Source organism: Garra rufa, chromosome 20, assembly GCF_049309525.1.
Source record: "Garra rufa chromosome 20, GarRuf1.0, whole genome shotgun sequence".
Taxonomy (NCBI): domain Eukaryota; kingdom Metazoa; phylum Chordata; class Actinopteri; order Cypriniformes; family Cyprinidae; genus Garra; species Garra rufa.
Window position 1 is genome coordinate 2,045,690 of NC_133380.1, and position 17,853 is coordinate 2,063,542.

Sequence of the window (17,853 nt, forward strand, 5' to 3'; positions counted from 1 at the left end):
TAAACTAAAATTTAAATAAAAGCTAATAAAAATAAATCTAAGTTAAATAAACAACTAGTAAAAGTGACAAAAATCAACAAAATTACTAACGCTAAAACTAAACTAAAATAACTGAAACAAAAGAATAAAAAAAAAAATATTAATATTAATAAAAAATCTTTTAATAAAAAAAAAAAAACTAAATAGCTAAAACTGAAAATAACTGAAACTGAACATTTTAAAAAACAAAAATGAATAAAATACAAAATACAAAACAAAATGACTAAAATTGGAAATAACTGTTATTGAAATGAAGGCTTATAAAAATAAATAGAAGTTAAAAACAACTAGTAAAAATGACAAAAAATCAACAAAAACTGAAAATAGCTGAACTAAAGTAACTGAAACTAAAAAATTTAAGGTTTCTGAAAAGAAAAATTGGAAATAACTGAACTGAAACTGAAATATAAGCGAATATAAAATAAATAGAAGTTAAAAAACAACTAGTACAAATGACAAAAATTAACAAAATTACTAACGCTAAAACTGAACTAAAATAACCGAAACAAAAGAATTAAGAAAAAAAATATATTAAAAAATGAATAAAAAAAACAACTAAGTTGCTAAAACTGACAAACAACTTGTAACTGAATAAAATTAATAAAAAACTGACATTTCAAAGAAACAAAAATGAATAAAAATAACAAAATACACAACAAAATTATTGAAACTAAAATTGAAATAAAAGCTTATAAAAATAAATAGAAGTTAAAAACAACTAGTATAAATGACAAAAATCAACTAAATTATTAACGCTAAAACTAAAATAACTGAAACTAAAATAAAAAAAAAACTAAACTAATAAAACAAAACACACTAAACCATCATCATGTTGCATGGTAGTTACATAAACATCAAAGTATACCCTAGTAAACCAAAAACATGTCTTAATGTAGTCCTTAACCTATACTCATGACTTTATTTATGTAATGAGACTAATGTTTGGTGTTTTGTGGCCCTCTGCTGCTGACTCTGTGAACTGTGCGGATGTTGTGAACGCGCTGTTGTCATGGACGCGCAGTGACGCGCGTGCGCAGAGACTGACATCAGCAGCAGCGGCAGGGTGATGATGTTCACTGGACGCCTTTGAGATCAATATTGACGCTTTTCCAGTCGAAACATCAACATTTATCAGCATGAAATTAACGCGCAAACTGGTTCTGGCTCGAGCTAAAGCATCGGATCTGGAAAGCGTGAAGAAATTAAACTGCTGGTGTGTTTTGTGCTGTTCGTTAGCTGTTAGCCTCATCAAAACAAGACTCATTCTGATGATTGTTCATTAATTCAGTGTTCAGATTTACTTTGATATCTGCAGTCTGATGATATTTGCTGAATAACTCTATTCTCTCATCATTTATTTGTGTTTCAGGGGCTGCAATCTGACAGATGTGAGTTTTCAATTGTTTTCTTCTGTTTGATGTTTAAAAATGAGAAATTAACTTATAATTAGGTTAAAAGTAGATTATAGACTACATTAAGAAATGTTTTTGCTTTACTATGGTATACTTTGATGTTTATGTGAATATCATGCAACATGATGATACTTTTGTTGTCTTTTGTTTTTTTAGTTCTTTTATATTTAATTTTCCCCCCAATTTTTTAGGTTCAGTTTAGTCAGTTTTAGTAACTTGATTTTTGTCATTTTTACTATATATATATATATATATATGTATATATATATATATATATATATATATATATAGTTTATTTTTGTCTATTTTACTAGTTTTTTACCTTCTATTTATTTTTGATGAATTTTAATTTTAATTTCAGTTCAATTATTTCCATTTCTAGTTTAATAATTTTATGTATTTTGTCATTTTTATTTATTTTGTTTTTTTTCGAGATGTCAGTTTTTTATTCATTTTATTTAAATTATTGTCAAGTTTTAGTAATTTTAATTCCAGTTATTTAATTTCAGTTTTATAGTTAATTTGGTTGATTTTTGTAATTTTTACTGGTTGTTTTTAAGTTCTTTTTAAGCTTTTTACTTTCAGTTTAGTTATTTCTAGTTTAAGTAATTTTGTTGTGTTTTTTGTAATTTTATTTATTTTGTAATTAATTTTATTTCAGTTTGTTAGTCTTTGCAATTTTGTTGTTTTTTTTATTCACTTGTTTATTTTTTTTATATTTAATTTTTTTCTTAATTTTTTAGTTTATTTAGTTCAGTTTTAGTTTTTTTTAGTTCAGTAGTTTCATTTTTGCAGTTTTTTTTTTATTAATTTGTGTATATTTCTGTTTAATTTTTTTAGTGTTATTTTAGTTGTTTTAATGTTAGTAATTTTGTTGTTTTCTCTCATTTTTACTAGTTGCTTTTTAACTTCTATTTATTTTTTATTACCGTTTATTTCAATTTCACTTATTTCTAGTTTGTTATTTTGTCATTTTTATTTAGTTTTTTTTTTTTAGTTTTTAGTTATAGTTTTTTTCATTTATTTTATTTTTTGTATATTTATTTTTTCTTAATTTTTTTATTTGAATTATTTTAGTTCAGTTGTAGTGTTAATTTAGATTTTTGTAATTTTTAATTTTTTTAATTTTAAATTTGTTAGTACTGTAATATATTTTTTCATTTTATATATACACACACACACACACACACACACACACACACAAATATTGTAAATATATATATATGATATTCATTCAGTATCATACTATATATCTCATTATAAGTAATTTTTTTCCACAGATCTCCATATTTGTGGAGATTCCTAATATTGAGGTTCTCACACTGAGGTTTGTTTTGATCTTTCTGTCAATAGACTGTAATAAATTAAATTGTATATCTGTGATAACTCAGTGTATGTGTGTGTGTTGTCAGTGCTAATAAGATCTCCTCTCTGGAGCACATCTCGTCGTGTCAGCATCTGAGCGAGCTCTACCTGAGACGGAACAACATCCCGAGTCTGTCGGAGCTCAAGCATCTGCAGCAGCTGAGATGTCTGAAGGTGCTCTGGTTGGCTGAGAACCCCTGCTGCGACGCCGATCCACACAAATACCGCATGACCGTCATCAGAAACCTGCCCGGACTGCACAAACTGGACAACCAGGGTGAGCACATCAGTCATTAATGGAGAGTTTCTGATGAGATATGAATATTCATGAGTTTGTTCTGTCAGTGGTCACAGAGGAGGAGCTCACACTGGCACTGAAAGAAGGGGAGGAGCTTGTTTCTTATCCAGGCCCCACCCCCACCAGCTCAACCAATGGCCTTACAGAAGCTGACTCTGAGACCGATCCTCTGAATTACAGCATGGAGGAAACCAAGTAAGATTTAGCGTTCGTTTGAGCTGCGTTTGATCTGTGGATCCGAACTGAAGTCGTGCTCATGTTTGTGCAGTAAGATTCGAGCTCAGCTGGGGATGAAGCTGCTGCCCAGAGACAAGTTCCCATCGCTGTCGTCCCCGCGAGAGACCGGAGACACACTGAAGAGGAAGGTACGAGCACAAACACAGAGACATGATGTTCACTCATTAAACTACAGCTCAATGTGACCCTGGAGCACAACCCCTGTCTTGAGAAGCAAATACATAGATTTTTCTTTCATGCCAAAAATCTTTAGGATATTAAGATCATGTTCCATGAAGATATTTTGTAAATGTCCTACTGTAAATATATCAAAACTTAATTTTTGATTTGTAATATGCATGGCTAAGAACTTCATTTAGACAACTTAAAAGATTATTTTCTCAATGTTTAGATTTTTTTTTGCACCCTTAGATTCCAGATTTTGACAAAAAATTAAATTATTAATGCTAAAACTGAAATAAAATAACTGAAACTAAAAAAAATAAGAACACATTGAAATACATACAAAATGAATAAAAAAAAAATAAACAATAAAATAGCTAAAACTAAGACTGAAATAAAATTGATAAAAGAATTGACATTTCAAAAAAAACAAAAGTGAATAAAAATGACAAAATACACAACAAAATGACTAAAACTGAAATTAAAATAAAAGCTTAAATAAATAAGTTAAAACATAACTAGTAAAAATTAAAAATAAATAAATATAATAAATAAATAAATACTAACGCTAAAACTAACTTAAAATAACTGAAAATAAAAATTAAGCAAAAAAAAAAAATTATAGTAAATTATATATATTTTTTTTAATTGCTAAAACTGACAAAAACTGAAATAAAATTGATAAAAACAACTGACATGGAAAGAAGACACGGAAATAACTGAACTGGAAAATAAGCTAGTATAAAATAATTAGAAGTTAAAAAACAAGTAGTAAAAATGACAAAAATCAACAAAATTATTAACACTAAAACTGAAATAAAAATAACTGAAACTAAATAATTAAATGTAAAATATATAAAAAAAATTGCTCAAATTGAAAATAACTAAAAACTGAAATAAAATTGATAAATATTGACATTTTAAAAAAAAAAACTAATTAAATAAAAATTTTAAAAAATACACAAAGAAAATTACTAAAACTGGAAATAAATGAACTGAATATAAAAAGCTAATATAAAAACAATAATAAAAACAATGAAAATCAACTAAATTACGAACGCTAAAACCGAACTAAAATAACAAACTGAAGAAAAATTAAGAATTAATTCAAAAATAATTATAAAAAAAAAAAAAATGGCTAAAAATAACAATCTAAAAACATTAAGAAAAAAACTGAAATATAAACAAATAAACATGACAAAAAAATAAAAAATAAAAACAAAATTGCTAAAACTGAAAATAAAAAAAAAGTAATAACTGACATTTGACATTCTGACAAACAAAAAAAAATTAAGAAAAAAAACTAAACTAATAAAACAACAGCATAAAACACAACAAAGCTATATAACTGTTATACTGCTATATAACGTGTTGTTTGATAGAGTCACACGCTGGAGGCCGTTCTCCTCCTGATGAAGGATCTGGACGTGGAAGAGCTGAAGATCGTTCAGTCGGTGACCGAGAGCAAACTCAGATCACGCAGTCGACGGAGAGAGCGAGAGAAATCTCCCATCTGCTCATAAACACCAGCGGAAAACACTGACCACGCACTTAAACCAGCAGCTCCAGCTCAGATATTAACATTTCAGACCCAAACATCCCCACATCATGAAGAATGCCAATCTGTCACGCTCATGATTGTTACCCAAGTTGCCTTTTCCTGTTCAATCTAAGACGTTCTCCTGTTTCGGAGGAAATGTTTTGCTTTGTAATGATCTAAATGAAGTCTAACGATGTTATGTTGTGCTGAAATAATATATTTGAGAATGTATTTTTCTATGTAAATAAATTCAGATGCACGAGAATATTTATTGTTTCCATTGTTATCCTACAAAACTTTACAGAATGCTGTACATGAGCCAGCTGCAGAAACTGGAATTAAAGGAACAGTTCACCCAAAGCATTGCTCACCGATGGATACTCTGGAGTGAATGGGTGCCGTCAGAATGAGAGTCCAAACAGCTGATAAAAACATCACAATGATTCACAAAACCGCTCCAGTCCATCAGTTAACATCTTGAGTAGACAAATGCATGAAACAAATCCATCATTAAGACGTTTTTAAGTAAAATGCGAGTCCATAATACATAATAACGCTTCCTCCAGTGAAAAAGTCCATCTTCTGTTGTCTCTCACATCAAAATCTGCTCAGTTTTGGCTTGTAAACGGCGCTTAATCGGACCACTTTTTCACTGGAGCTTTAATCAGATCTCATTCTGACGGCACCCATTCACTGCAGAGGATAAAAGCTGAAACAAATCCATCATTAAGATGTTTTTAACGCAAATACGAGTCCATAATCCATAATAACATTTCCTCCAGTGAAAAAGTCCATCTCCTGTTGTCTCTCACATCAAAATCTGAGCTGTTTTCAGCTGTTTTGTCTTGTAAACGGCGCTTAATCTGACCACCTTTTCACTGGAGGAAGCCTTATTATGGATTATGAACTTGAATTTGAGTTAAAAACATCTTGATGGATTTGTTTGAGCTTTTGTCTTAAGATGTTAACTGATGGACTGGAGTGGTGTGGGTTATTGTGATGTTTTTATCAGCTGTTTGGACCCTCATTCTGACGGCACCCATTCACAAAAGCTGAAACAAATCCATCATTAAGATGTTTTTAACGCAAATATGAGTCCATAATCCATAATAACATTTCCTCCAGTGAAAAAGTCCATCTCCTGTTGTCTCTCGCATCAAAATCTGAGATGTTTTGAACTGTTTTGTCTTGTAAACGCCGCTTAATCTGACCACCTTTTCACTGGAGGAAGCGTTATTATGGATTACAGACTCGTATTGGAGTTAAAAACGTCTTGATGGATTTGTTCCAGTATTATTGGATTATTGTGATGTTTTTATCGGCTGTTTGGACTCTCATTCTGACGGCACCCATTCACTGCAGAGGACAAAAGCTGAAACAAATCTATCATTAAGACGTTTTAAACTAAAATCTGAGGCCATGATGAATCTAATGAAAACTAATCCATCATTAAGATGTTTTTAACTCAAATACGAGTCCATAATCCATAACAACGCTTCCTCCAGTGAAAAAGTGCATTTCCTGTTGTCTCTCACATCAAAATCTGAGCTGTTTTCAGCTGTTTTGTCTTTTAAACGGTGCTTAATCTGACCACTTTTTCACTGGAGCTTTAATCAGCTCTCATTCTGACGGCACCCATTCACTGCAGAGGACAAAAGTTGAAACAAATCCATCATTAAGATGTTTTAACTAAAATAGTCCACCTCCAGTGAAAAAGTCCATCTCCTGTTGTCTCTCACATCAAAATCTGAGCTGTTTTCAGCTGTTTTGTCTTGTAAACGGTGCTTAATCTGACCACTTTTTCACTGGAGGAAGAGTCATTATGGATTATGGACTCGTATTTGAGTTACAAACATCTTAATGATGGATTTGTTTCAGCTTTTGTCTTGTCAAGATGTTAACTGATGGACCGGAGTGGTGTGGATTACTTGTGAATCATTGTGATGTTTTTATCAGCTGTTTGGACTCTCATTCTGACGGCACCCATTCACTCCAGAGCATCTATTGGTGAGACAGTGATGGAATGACACATTTCTACAAATCTTTTTTGTCTGAACTATTCCTGTAAGTGCTGTTTAACCCTGCCACCGCATAAAGTGTCTCTCTTTTCAAATCATTTATGATCTAACGTTGGCAAGGTATTCATCAGAAAGATCAAGTGCTATTCAGCTACATTTACTGAGCTGTGGAGAGCAGTGAGGTTTCCGGGTTTCACTCCACATCGTTTTTCTCCAGGAAGTCAGTCAGAGTGCCGTTATCCACTGGAATCAGCAAATATTCCACTCCATCGGCGCCCTGACGGAAATATAACGCTGTGTAAATAACAACTTCAGTTATTCTGCACGTGAAATGAGTTTAGTCAAGTTCTGACCTTCTTGGTGCGGATGAGTTTGTGGTCTCTGAACTCAGTAAGTTGTGTGCGCAGCGTGATGTCACTGTTCACCAAGAACGACTCACGACAACGCTGGTAGAAGTCCTGGAAAGACAATCCTGAACAAACAACAATTCATTTTAATATGCAGGAGTTTCATAATAAACACATGGGTTGTTGGCATTTTCAGTGTGGGATCAGTGTGATTTTTTTATGTTTTTATAAAAGTCTTATGCTATTCAATCAGTTTATTTGATAAAAAAATACGAAAATATTATTGCAATTCAAATAAACAGTTTTTATTTTAATATACTTTAAAATATAATTTATTTCTAATGCAAAGCTGAATTTTCAGCATCATTACTCCAGTCTTCAGTGTCACATGATCCTTCAGAAATCATTCTAATATGCTGATTTATTACTTTTATAATCAATGTTGGAAACTTTTTTCAGGATTCTTTGATGAATGAAAAGTTCAAAAGAACAGCATTTATTCAAAATAGAAATCTTTTCTATCACATTTGATCAATTTAACACATCCTCGCTCATCCGAATTGAAAGTATTGTTTTCTTGCAAAGAGAGAAAGAAAGAAGAAATGTACTGACCCCAAACTTTGAACGGTAGTGTATATTGTTACAAAAGATTTCTATTTTAAATAAATGCTGTTTTATTTTAAACATTTTATTCATCAAAGAATCCTGAAAAAAGTCTCAAGCAGCACAACTGTTTCCAACATTAATAAAAATTCAGCTTTGCATCACAGGAATAAATTACATTTTAAAGTATATTAAAATAAAAAAAACACTTTTAAATTGCATTAACATTTCACATTATAATTTTTTTCCCCTGTATTTTTTTTTGGCCTTTTTGCCTTTATTATGACAGGAAAGATCAGACAGGACAGGAAGCGAAGTGGGAGAGAGATTAGGGGAGGGATCGGGAAAGGTCCTCGAGTCGGGACTCGAACCCGGGACGCCCGGAGCGCACCAGCGCTATATGTCGGCGCGCTAACCACACGCCTATCTGCGCCGACTTCCCCTGTATTTTTAATCAAACAAACGCAGCCTTGATGAGCAGAAAAGCACTAAAAAAGCACTAAAAATCTTACTGATCCCAAACTTTTGAGCAGCAGTGTAATTAATATTGTCGTTATTTGAAATGCAGTAAATTGTTAAACATTTTTTAGTCCTACATGGAACTGTTGTTATAAAAGCTGCAGTGTTATTCGATTTCTAAAATGTTTGAGCCATTTGAGCCTACATAAATAAAAAAATTACTAAGTTAGTGACCCTTTATATTTTCTCAAAGATCAGATTTCTCACTACATAAATATTTTCACCCAAAAAAAGCATTTTTTACTGGCTATTTGTCAACTATCTATAGAAGCCTGTTTCCGCCACTGAATAAAAAATTAAAAAGGTTACTGTGACTTATTTCACAATACAGACTTTTTTTTCTCAGAATTGTGATATAAACTCGCATTTGCAAGTTATAAAGTCAGAACTGCGTAACAAACTCACAATTCCGAGGAATGAAGTCAGAAATGTGAGACACAAACTACCAAATTCTGTGAACATATCAGTCTTTTTTTGTCCTCAGAGAAAGAACTGGACTTTCTATCTCACAATTGTGAGTTTATATCCTGCAATTCTGACTTTATAACATTGAGTAAAAAAGTTTGAATTGTAAGATAAAAAGTTGGTAGTTTGTCAACTACCTATTGAAGCCCGCTTCTACCACTGAATACAATTTTTTTTAAAGTTTATTGCCACTTCTCACAAGGCTGACTTTTTTTCTTAGAATTGAGAGATATAAACTCACAATTCTGACTTTTCTCAGAACTGTGAGATATAAAAGCACAATAGGTTGTTTGCAATCACGTGGTTCTGATGATGCGAGAAACCGAGAACCGAGAAAGATACAAAGTCGCAATTGCAAGTAAAAAGTCAGATTTGGGAATTTATATCTTGCAATTCTGACTCTCACAATTTAGAGTTTATATCCCCCGATTCTGACTTTATAACTCGCAATTGTGCGTTTATATCTCACAGTTTTGAGAAAAGTCAGAATTGCAAGAAATAAACTTTTTCTCTAAATTGTGAGAGTCAGAATTGCAAGATATAAATTCCCAAATCTGACTTTTTACTTGCAATTGCGACTTTGTATCTTGCAATTCTGACTTTTTCTTACTCAGAACTGAGCTATAAACACAAAATTATAAAGTCAGGATTGTGGGATATAAATCTTGCAATTCTGACTTTCTCGCAATTGTGAGTTTATATCCCACAATTCTGACTTTATAACTCGCAATAGGTTGTTTGCACATGACGTCACTGCTGTGGCGCGAAATGCAGATGGAGGGCAGGAAGTAATTTTACTCCATAGGAATCAGTAGCAGAAACTTACAATGCCTATGTTTTCCGTTGTTTATAGGCGCTCAAAATCGGTCAAACCGAGAAACCACACAGAGCTTTTATCATTGCATGAAAATCAAGAAACTTTTTTCTCACAATTGCGAGTTTACGACTTCAGTCAGAATTGTGAGATGAAAAGTTGCAATTACCTTTATTTTTTCTTCAGTGGCGGAAATGGGCTTCCATAACTACCCAGATTCAGTGTGTTACCTGTATATGCAGGATTGTCCTTGTTCTCCAGCTGAAACTCTGCCAGTAATCTGAAGATTCCCCTGTAAATCACACAGACACACATCAGTCACACACACTGATGAAAGTAAATGCATTAGTTTTAATATGTGTGTGTGTTACCTGGCGTTGGGCGTGAGGCTGCGCAGCACGTGTGTGAGTGAGCTGAGGGCCAGCGCTCCGGTCTGCTGCACCAGCAGTGAGTTCTCGTACGACGTCTCCTCGGTGTACGGCATATACGTGGTGGTTTCGTACCACAGCCAGTTGAACATGCTCATCTTGGCTTGATCCCAGACTGAGCAAACACACACAAGGAGAACATGATCAGACCGTGATATGAGTGATCAGCATCATCTAAAGCTGGAGCGTGAGACTGACTGAGTGGAGCGTTGATGTGGTCAATGGAGGCCAGCAGGTGCATGTTGGGAAGCGCCGCCAGCTGCCCCAGTGCCTGCTGGTTCCTGTCGCCCCTCAGCATGGGTCCGTCGATGTTATTGATGATCAGGAAGACGTGATTGGTCGGGTCTGGAAGACAAACACGCGGTTTACAGACAATGGAGACGACAGGAGATGAGCTGAGAGACATCACACTAGAGCCATACCTTCTCTGAGAGTTTTGATGATGAAGTCGATCTGGTCTGCAGGATTACGGAAGGTTCCCTCGTGTCCAAACACGTCACAGGTGAGGGAATTCAGGATCTGTCGGATTACAGCAGGATTCAGACCATGTCAGTCAGATTAAAGATGTTATTGAGCATTTTAAGAGATGGATGATAAAACAGCAGCTCATGCTCAAAATAAACACTTAAGAGTTATTGTTTATAGTTACAGTCATCATTATGCTTTTTGTTGTCATTGTTATCGTTATATTCATATTTACAGTTGTTATTGTTATAGCTTCAGTCATTGTGACGTTTATCAGCTACTGTTATAGTTATATTATCATTATAGTTATTGTGATATTTATTGTTATAGTTACAGTTATAGTTAGTCATTGTGACATTTATCATTTATAGTTTTAGATACTGTTATAGTTATATTATATGTGACCCTGGAGCACAAAACCAGTCTTAAGTCGCTGGGGTATATTTGTAGCAATAGCCAAAAATACATTGTATGGGTCAAAATTATTGATTTTTCTTTTATGTCAAAAATCATTAGGAAATTAAGTAAAGATCATGTTCCATGAAGATTTTTTGTAAAATTCCTACTGTAAACCTCCAAATGTAATTTTTGATTAGTAATATGCATTGTTAAGAACTTAATTTGGACAACTTTAAAGGTGATTTTCTCAGTATTTTGATTTTTTTGTACCCTTAGATTTCAGATTTTCGAATAGATGTATCTCGGCCAAATATTGTCCTGTCCTAACAAACCATATATCAATAGAAAGCTTATTTATTGAGCTTTCATGTGATGTATATATCTCAGTTTTGTAAAATTTAACCTTATGACTGGTTTTGTGGTCCAGGGTCACATATTTAGTTACTGCGATATCATTTTAGCTGTGTTATAGTTAAAAATATTACTCATCTTTTATTTACATTTGAACAAAAAGTGGCATGTCCAAAAGTATTCATACCCTTCTCAATAATCAATAGAAAAGCCTTTATTGGCTATAACAGCAATCAAACGCTTCCTATAATTGCTGACCAGCTTTTTGCATGTCTCCACTAGTATTTGCCCATTCATCTTTAGCCATGAGCTCCAACTCTTTCAGGTTGGAGGGTCTCCTTGCCATCAGCCTGATCTTTAGCTCCTCCTCAGATTCTCAATTGGATTTAAGTCAGGACTCTGGCTGGGCCACTGCAAAACGTTAATGTTTTTGTCTGCTAACCATTTCTTCACCACTTTTGCTGTGTGTTTTGGGTCGTTGTCGTGCTGAAATGTCCACTGGTGCCCAAGGCCAAGTTTCTCTGCAGACTGCCTGATGTTGTTGTTGAGAATTTTGATGTAGTGCTCCTTTTTCATGGTGCCGTTTACTGTGATTAGGTTCCCTGGTCCACCGGCTGTAAAACACCCCCAAAACATTAGGTTCCAGCACCATGTTTGACAGTGAGGATGCTGTTCTTAGAGTTGAAGGCTTCTCCTTTTTTACGCCAAATGAAGGCTACATCATTGTGGCCAAACAATTCAATTTTTGTTTCATCTGACCATAAAACAGAAGACCAGAAGTCGTCTTCTTTGTCCAGATGAGCATTTGCAAAGGCCAAGCAGGCTTTTGTGTGCCTTATCTGGAGAAGTGGTGTCCTTCTTGGCACCCAGTGGTGTTCAGTCTCCGTTGGACTGTCTGCCTTGAGATGTTGCCACCAGCAGAGCCCAGATTCATCAGGATGGCCTTGGTGCTGATCCTTGGCTTCTTTTGTACCTCTCTGACTATCCTCCTGGCCAGCACAGGTGTCACTTTTGGCTTGTGCAGAACGTCTTGTATTTTTTAATAATACTTTGCACTGTAGCCACTGGAACTTCAAAACATTTAGATATGGTCTTATAGCCCTTTCCTGACTTGTGAGCAGCCGCAGGTCCTCAGTGAGCTCCTTTGTCTTAGCCATGACTGTCCACAAACCAACAGCAGAGAGCTTCTGTTTTTCACCTGTTGAGTTGATTAAAACAGCTGTTTCATTTACATTTATTCATTTAGCAGACGCTTTTATCCAAAGAATCCCAATGAATCAGGGTAATTAGGATGCTTTAGAACAGCGTGGACTATTTGGAATGGTAAAGAACTTTGGATTTTCCCATAGACTGTGACTAGTTTGCAAAGGGTATGAATAATTTTGGACATGCCACTTTTTGTGTTACTTCAAATGTAAATAAAAGCAGAGTAATATTTTTTTTCCACAATGATGCCTCTCGTACATCGACTTATTATCTTTTGTTTCTTCACTGTATGAAAATGAAGCAGCAAACAAACCGATTTGAGGGTCATACTGGGGAAGAAGCCATTGACCACCACATGATCGTAGTCAGACAGCATGGATGTGCGGAACTTCTCCAGCAAGAGCTTCTTGGAGCCCAAACCGAAGATCAAGATGTTAAAGCCCATGCTGAAATATTCATGAACAGAGAAAAACAAGATGAATATGTGCGTCTTCATCATCCTAGATTACAAACTCTCTCACACACACTCAACTGCAAATGCAGCATCCACTGGTTGAAGTTCTTCTGGTGTTTTGCGTTGAGCTGTTTAATTTCTTCTGCAAATCGTGGCGGGTTGTCACCCAACAGGCTGAGCAGAGTTTCCTATAAAACACAATGGAGCTCCTCCGTTAGATCTCACATAGATGCCACAATCACAGACGGATGAAGATCACTCACTCGGTCCAGTTTGGGCGTCTGGAGTTTCTGGAGGGTCCGATCGGACGTCAGAACCTTCGAGCTGCTGTGAGCTTCAAAATACTCCTCCACCAGATCAGACTGCAGGACAACATTCACACAACCACAGAGACTTTCAGAGCTAGACTTTATATTTTCTGAAGGTAAAACAGTCACAAACTCTTTCTGCACTGCTTTAAGGCTCATCTGAATCCTCATACAGACGGTCTGAAAGTCAAAGGTCAGGATGAGAGTCTCACCTCTGCTGCTTTCTTGCTCTTCTTATTGGGCGTCTTATAGAGGGCAGCAGCTGATGTGTTTTTACTGGGTGTTTTGGGCTGGATATCCTTCTTCCCCTCCTGTTCTTCAGCATCATCATCATCATCCTCAGAGTTTGAGGGGGAGAAATCGCTCTCGCTGTCTGAACGCAGGTTCGGAGCTGCACCACAATTACAAAACACACATTAGTAGACGAAACTGATGAATTTAAAGTGATATTACATTTAATTTACTTTTTTCTATTGTTATAAATCAAATATTTTTGTATTACTATTAATACATTATTAATAATTGATTTTATCATTATAATACTTTTATTTACAAGCCTAAATGCATATTTTTAGGTACTTTATGTGCATTTAATGTCACATGTAAAGTGAACTTTATTTGCCAGTTATTTAGCTATTATTCTTTTAAATTTTGTTGCTATTTATTTATTGTTGGACGAAGAAAAATGTATATTTATTTACTTTTTTCCATTGTCATTAATCTAATCATATTTTTGCATTAATATTTATATATTATGAATAATTTATTATAATTGGATAATTACACAAATATAAATGTAAAGTGAACTTTATTTGCCAGTTATTTAGCTATTATTCTTTTAAATTTTGTTACTATTTATTTTTGGACAAAGAAAAATGAACATTTATGTACTTATGTCATAAATCTAATGTTTTTACATTAATATTAAACACATTATTAATAATTTGTTATAATTTAATAATTACACAAATGTTGATTTAAAATTTATTCTCAAATTTAACGTGAACTTTATTTGCAAGTTATTTCTATCATTCTTATTAATTTTGTTACTATTTATTTCTTTTTGGAAGAAGACATTTAATTATTTACTTTTTTCTATTGTCATAAATCTATTATTTTTGGACTAATATTAACACAATTAACAATTTATTATATATAATTGATATTGAATTGATAATTACACAAATATAAATTTGTTAATTATAATACTTTTTTTGCAAGTGCATAATTTTAGGTAATTTATGTGCATTTATTCTCTATTTTGGAAGCATTTATTCTATTTTTGGAAGAAGAAAAATTAACATTTATTTACTTTTTTCTTTTGTCAATTCTAATCATATTTTTGCATTAATATTAATACATTATTAATAATTTATTATAATTTAATAATTACACAAATATGAATTTGTTAATTATAATACTTTTATTTGCAAGCCTAAATGCAAAAAAAGGCTATTATTCTTTTACATTGTTACCATTTATTTATTTATTAATTACTTTTTTCTATTGTTATAAATCAAATATATTTTGCATTCATATTAATACATTACAAATTTGTCATAATTTATCAATTAAAGAAATTAAAGTTAACTTTATTTGCCTATTCAGCCATTATTCTTTTAAATTTGCTTAGTATTTATTTATTATTGAAAGGAGATAAATAAAATGTTTACTTTTTTCTACTGTAATAAATATAATACTTTTACATTAAAATGAATACAGGATAATAATTTGTTATAACTTAACTACACAAATAACGATTTGTTAATTATAAGACTTTTATTTGTAAATGTACAATGTTTATGTGATCTATGTGCATTTATTCGGCAATTTAACGTAAACATTATTTGTATATTTAAATATTATTCTGTTAATTTGTTAGCATTTATTTATTTATGAAAGAAAGAAATATTGTATTATGTTGTCTATACTGTCTTACTGTAAAAAATAAGTTAAACAAAACCCGAACGAACCTGAGAGTCTCTTGCGCAGTCGGTGTGGCGTCGTTGAGATGAACTGCACTTTCTTTCCCTGAGCAGACGATATATATACACACATATATGTGAGTAAAACACAACCACATGTAAACATGTATATTGTTTTGGCACAGAAACACGTGAGTTCACCTTCTGAGGGGTTTTGTTCTGATTGGCTGATTCTGTAACAGACAAACAGAGAAAACCAGAGTCAGTCTTTAAACTGAAAAAGAGAGAAGAAAACAAAGCACAGGATCAGGACGGACTTTTAGCGGCGCGTGTCGGGCTGGACGACTCCTCGTTTGTGTCCGATGTGCAGAAGGTCACGCTCTTCCCAGGCGTTCGGGCCAATTCAGATGCTACACAAACACACATCACAGTCAACATCTACAACTCGCTCAGAAATATGAATATTTAATGTGTATGCTACTTATAACGCAGCCTATGAAACTCACCTATCTGAGCCATTTTATTGCCCCGTTTGATGGTCTGAAACGAGAAGACAGACGATCCTGCGGTGATGGTGCCATTTTCACTCTCATCTGGGAAACAATCAACCAATGAGAAGTTAGAATTACAACAGAATGGAGGACATCATGATTCACGCTGTCTGTGAAAACAGTGCATTATCTGTTTATGGTCACCTTGTGATCCGGTGCACAGAGCCTCCACATAGTTCTGCTCATTCCACACTTCGTCATCATCTTCATCATCCTCATCCTCTGATCGTTTGGATTTCTGGGGGGATTTTAGGGTCACTAGTGTCTGTATGGATCCATTAGTTGCTTTTACATCTAGATTTATAATGCAAAATGTCACATTTTTATCAATAATCAGTTATCATCCGTAACACTGACATTACATACACACACACACACACACACATAAACATTATATATATATATATATATATACACACACACACACACACACATACATATACACTACCAGTCAGAAGTTTAGACACACTTGCCTTTTTTTTGTCAAATATTAATTAATTAAAAAAAAATAATACAATATATTTTTTATTTTAATTAAATTCAATTCAATTTAGTTTAGTTTGTTTTTAAGCAAAACTGAAATTAAGAATTTGTATTTTTTTTTCCATAGGAACAAACTCTAAACCGTAACACTTAACTGAGAATCATTCCTCGGCACAATTTGTATTTGAAAATTAAATCAAATAAAATTAATAAAATCTAATAAAAAATATATTGTATAAATAAATAAATAAATAACAAAAATATAAATAATGTATATTATATATAAAGTTAATGCACTAAATGAAAATAAATATATCAATAAATAAATATATACATTTAAACACAACTAAACAAGATAGATAGATAGATAGATAGATAGATAGATAGATAGATAGATAGATAGATAGATAGATAAGGACAATATATATCAACAAATCAAAATTAATAAAAAAATATGAATGCACTAAATAACACTAAATATCAATAAATAGATATACAAATATAAATACACAACTAAACAAGGTAGGATAAGGGTTATATATATATATATATATATATATATATATATATATATATATATATATATAAACAATAAATAAATAAATATATATTAATAAAATAACTAAAATAGATCAATAAATAAGCAAAAATAAACATTTAAAAATTTATTAAAATAACTGAAAAATTAACATACACCAAGAAAAACTATATATATTAATAAATAAATATAAATACACAACTAAACAAGATAGATAGATAGTTTATTAATGTTATACTTTATTATTATTTTTTATTTATCTATCTATCTATCTATCTATCTATCTATCTATCTATCTATCTATCTATCTAAAATAAATACACAGACAGACACATACATCTGGTACCATAGTACTACTACCACAGTATTACAGAAATGACTGTTTATGTCGTAATTTATAGTTTAAAAGTTAAACCAAAGTTAAATGAGTGCCTTTAAAGTTTTATTTAAACACACGAACGCCAATCCTACAACGATAATAATATTAAAACTGAGGAGAAACGCTTGTACCTTGCTGTTTCTCTACAATATGATCCAAAACATCTTCATCAGCCACGAAGCGAACCTCTAACGGCGGTTTCTGCGTCATCCTCCTCCTCCTCACGCGCTAAACTCAGACTTTAAACTGCAATACCAGTCCTGCATAAACGTTTACTAACATTTGTTTTGATAATAAAACTTCATCTTGCTCAAATCGACCTGTTGAAATCCTGAGGGAACTGTCGATTCGGCGCCACAGGAGAGATTTTAACCCACGTGTGACAGGAGAAGAGTCACGTGAGCCGCTTGAGCCAATTAGAATGAAGTAAACTTGTAAAACTACATCTCCCGTGATTTTTCTATAAAAACGTCGTAAAATGTATTTTTTCACTGAATACACAGGGAAGTATATTTTTTCAATCTTTTAACTGGAATCTGACATAAAA

The 17,853-nt window shown here is 32.7% G+C and overlaps 2 protein-coding genes across 2 annotated transcripts; one reads left to right on the forward strand and one right to left on the reverse strand.

The window, feature by feature from the left end:
• Nucleotides 1-1,152: 1,152 nt before the first annotated feature.
• Nucleotides 1,153-5,318, forward strand: cfap410 (cilia and flagella associated protein 410). Its single transcript, XM_073826178.1, has 7 exons — nucleotides 1,153-1,252; nucleotides 1,409-1,427; nucleotides 2,732-2,778; nucleotides 2,864-3,093; nucleotides 3,162-3,309; nucleotides 3,368-3,479; nucleotides 4,896-5,318. The coding sequence occupies exons 1-7, from the start codon at nucleotides 1,176-1,178 to the stop codon at nucleotides 5,034-5,036; spliced, it is 774 nt and encodes a 257-aa protein (XP_073682279.1). The 5' UTR covers nucleotides 1,153-1,175; the 3' UTR covers nucleotides 5,037-5,318.
• Nucleotides 5,319-5,975: 657 nt separating this feature from the next.
• Nucleotides 5,976-17,665, reverse strand: orc2 (origin recognition complex, subunit 2). Its single transcript, XM_073825950.1, has 16 exons — nucleotides 17,438-17,665; nucleotides 16,051-16,200; nucleotides 15,862-15,948; nucleotides 15,673-15,765; nucleotides 15,557-15,588; nucleotides 15,404-15,461; nucleotides 13,643-13,821; nucleotides 13,386-13,484; nucleotides 13,201-13,310; nucleotides 12,982-13,114; nucleotides 10,670-10,766; nucleotides 10,446-10,592; nucleotides 10,191-10,362; nucleotides 10,050-10,111; nucleotides 7,425-7,543; nucleotides 5,976-7,348 (listed from the first exon to the last, which is right to left on the reverse strand). The coding sequence occupies exons 1-16, from the start codon at nucleotides 17,514-17,516 to the stop codon at nucleotides 7,265-7,267; spliced, it is 1,701 nt and encodes a 566-aa protein (XP_073682051.1). The 5' UTR covers nucleotides 17,517-17,665; the 3' UTR covers nucleotides 5,976-7,264.
• Between the last annotated feature and the right edge of the window lie 188 nt (nucleotides 17,666-17,853).

What these genes read in the sequence shown, in the direction of transcription:
- orc2 (XM_073825950.1), bottom strand. Translation starts at nt 17,516, where the DNA reads ATGACGCAGAAACCGCCGTTAGAGGTTCGCTTCGTGGCTGATGAAGAT. An exon ending in CCCGACACGCGCCGCTAAAA is followed by an intron (nt 15,589 to 15,672) that starts GTCCGTCCTGAT and finishes TGTCTGTTACAG; the next exon opens with AATCAGCCAATCAGAACAAA. An exon ending in AACTCATCCGCACCAAGAAG is followed by an intron (nt 7,349 to 7,424) that starts GTCAGAACTTGA and finishes TATTTCCGTCAG; the next exon opens with GGCGCCGATGGAGTGGAATA.
- cfap410 (XM_073826178.1), top strand. Translation starts at nt 1,176, where the DNA reads ATGAAATTAACGCGCAAACTGGTTCTGGCTCGAGCTAAAGCATCGGAT. An exon ending in GCACAAACTGGACAACCAGG is followed by an intron (nt 3,094 to 3,161) that starts GTGAGCACATCA and finishes TTGTTCTGTCAG; the next exon opens with TGGTCACAGAGGAGGAGCTC. An exon ending in TACAGCATGGAGGAAACCAA is followed by an intron (nt 3,310 to 3,367) that starts GTAAGATTTAGC and finishes ACTGAAGTCGTG; the next exon opens with CTCATGTTTGTGCAGTAAGA.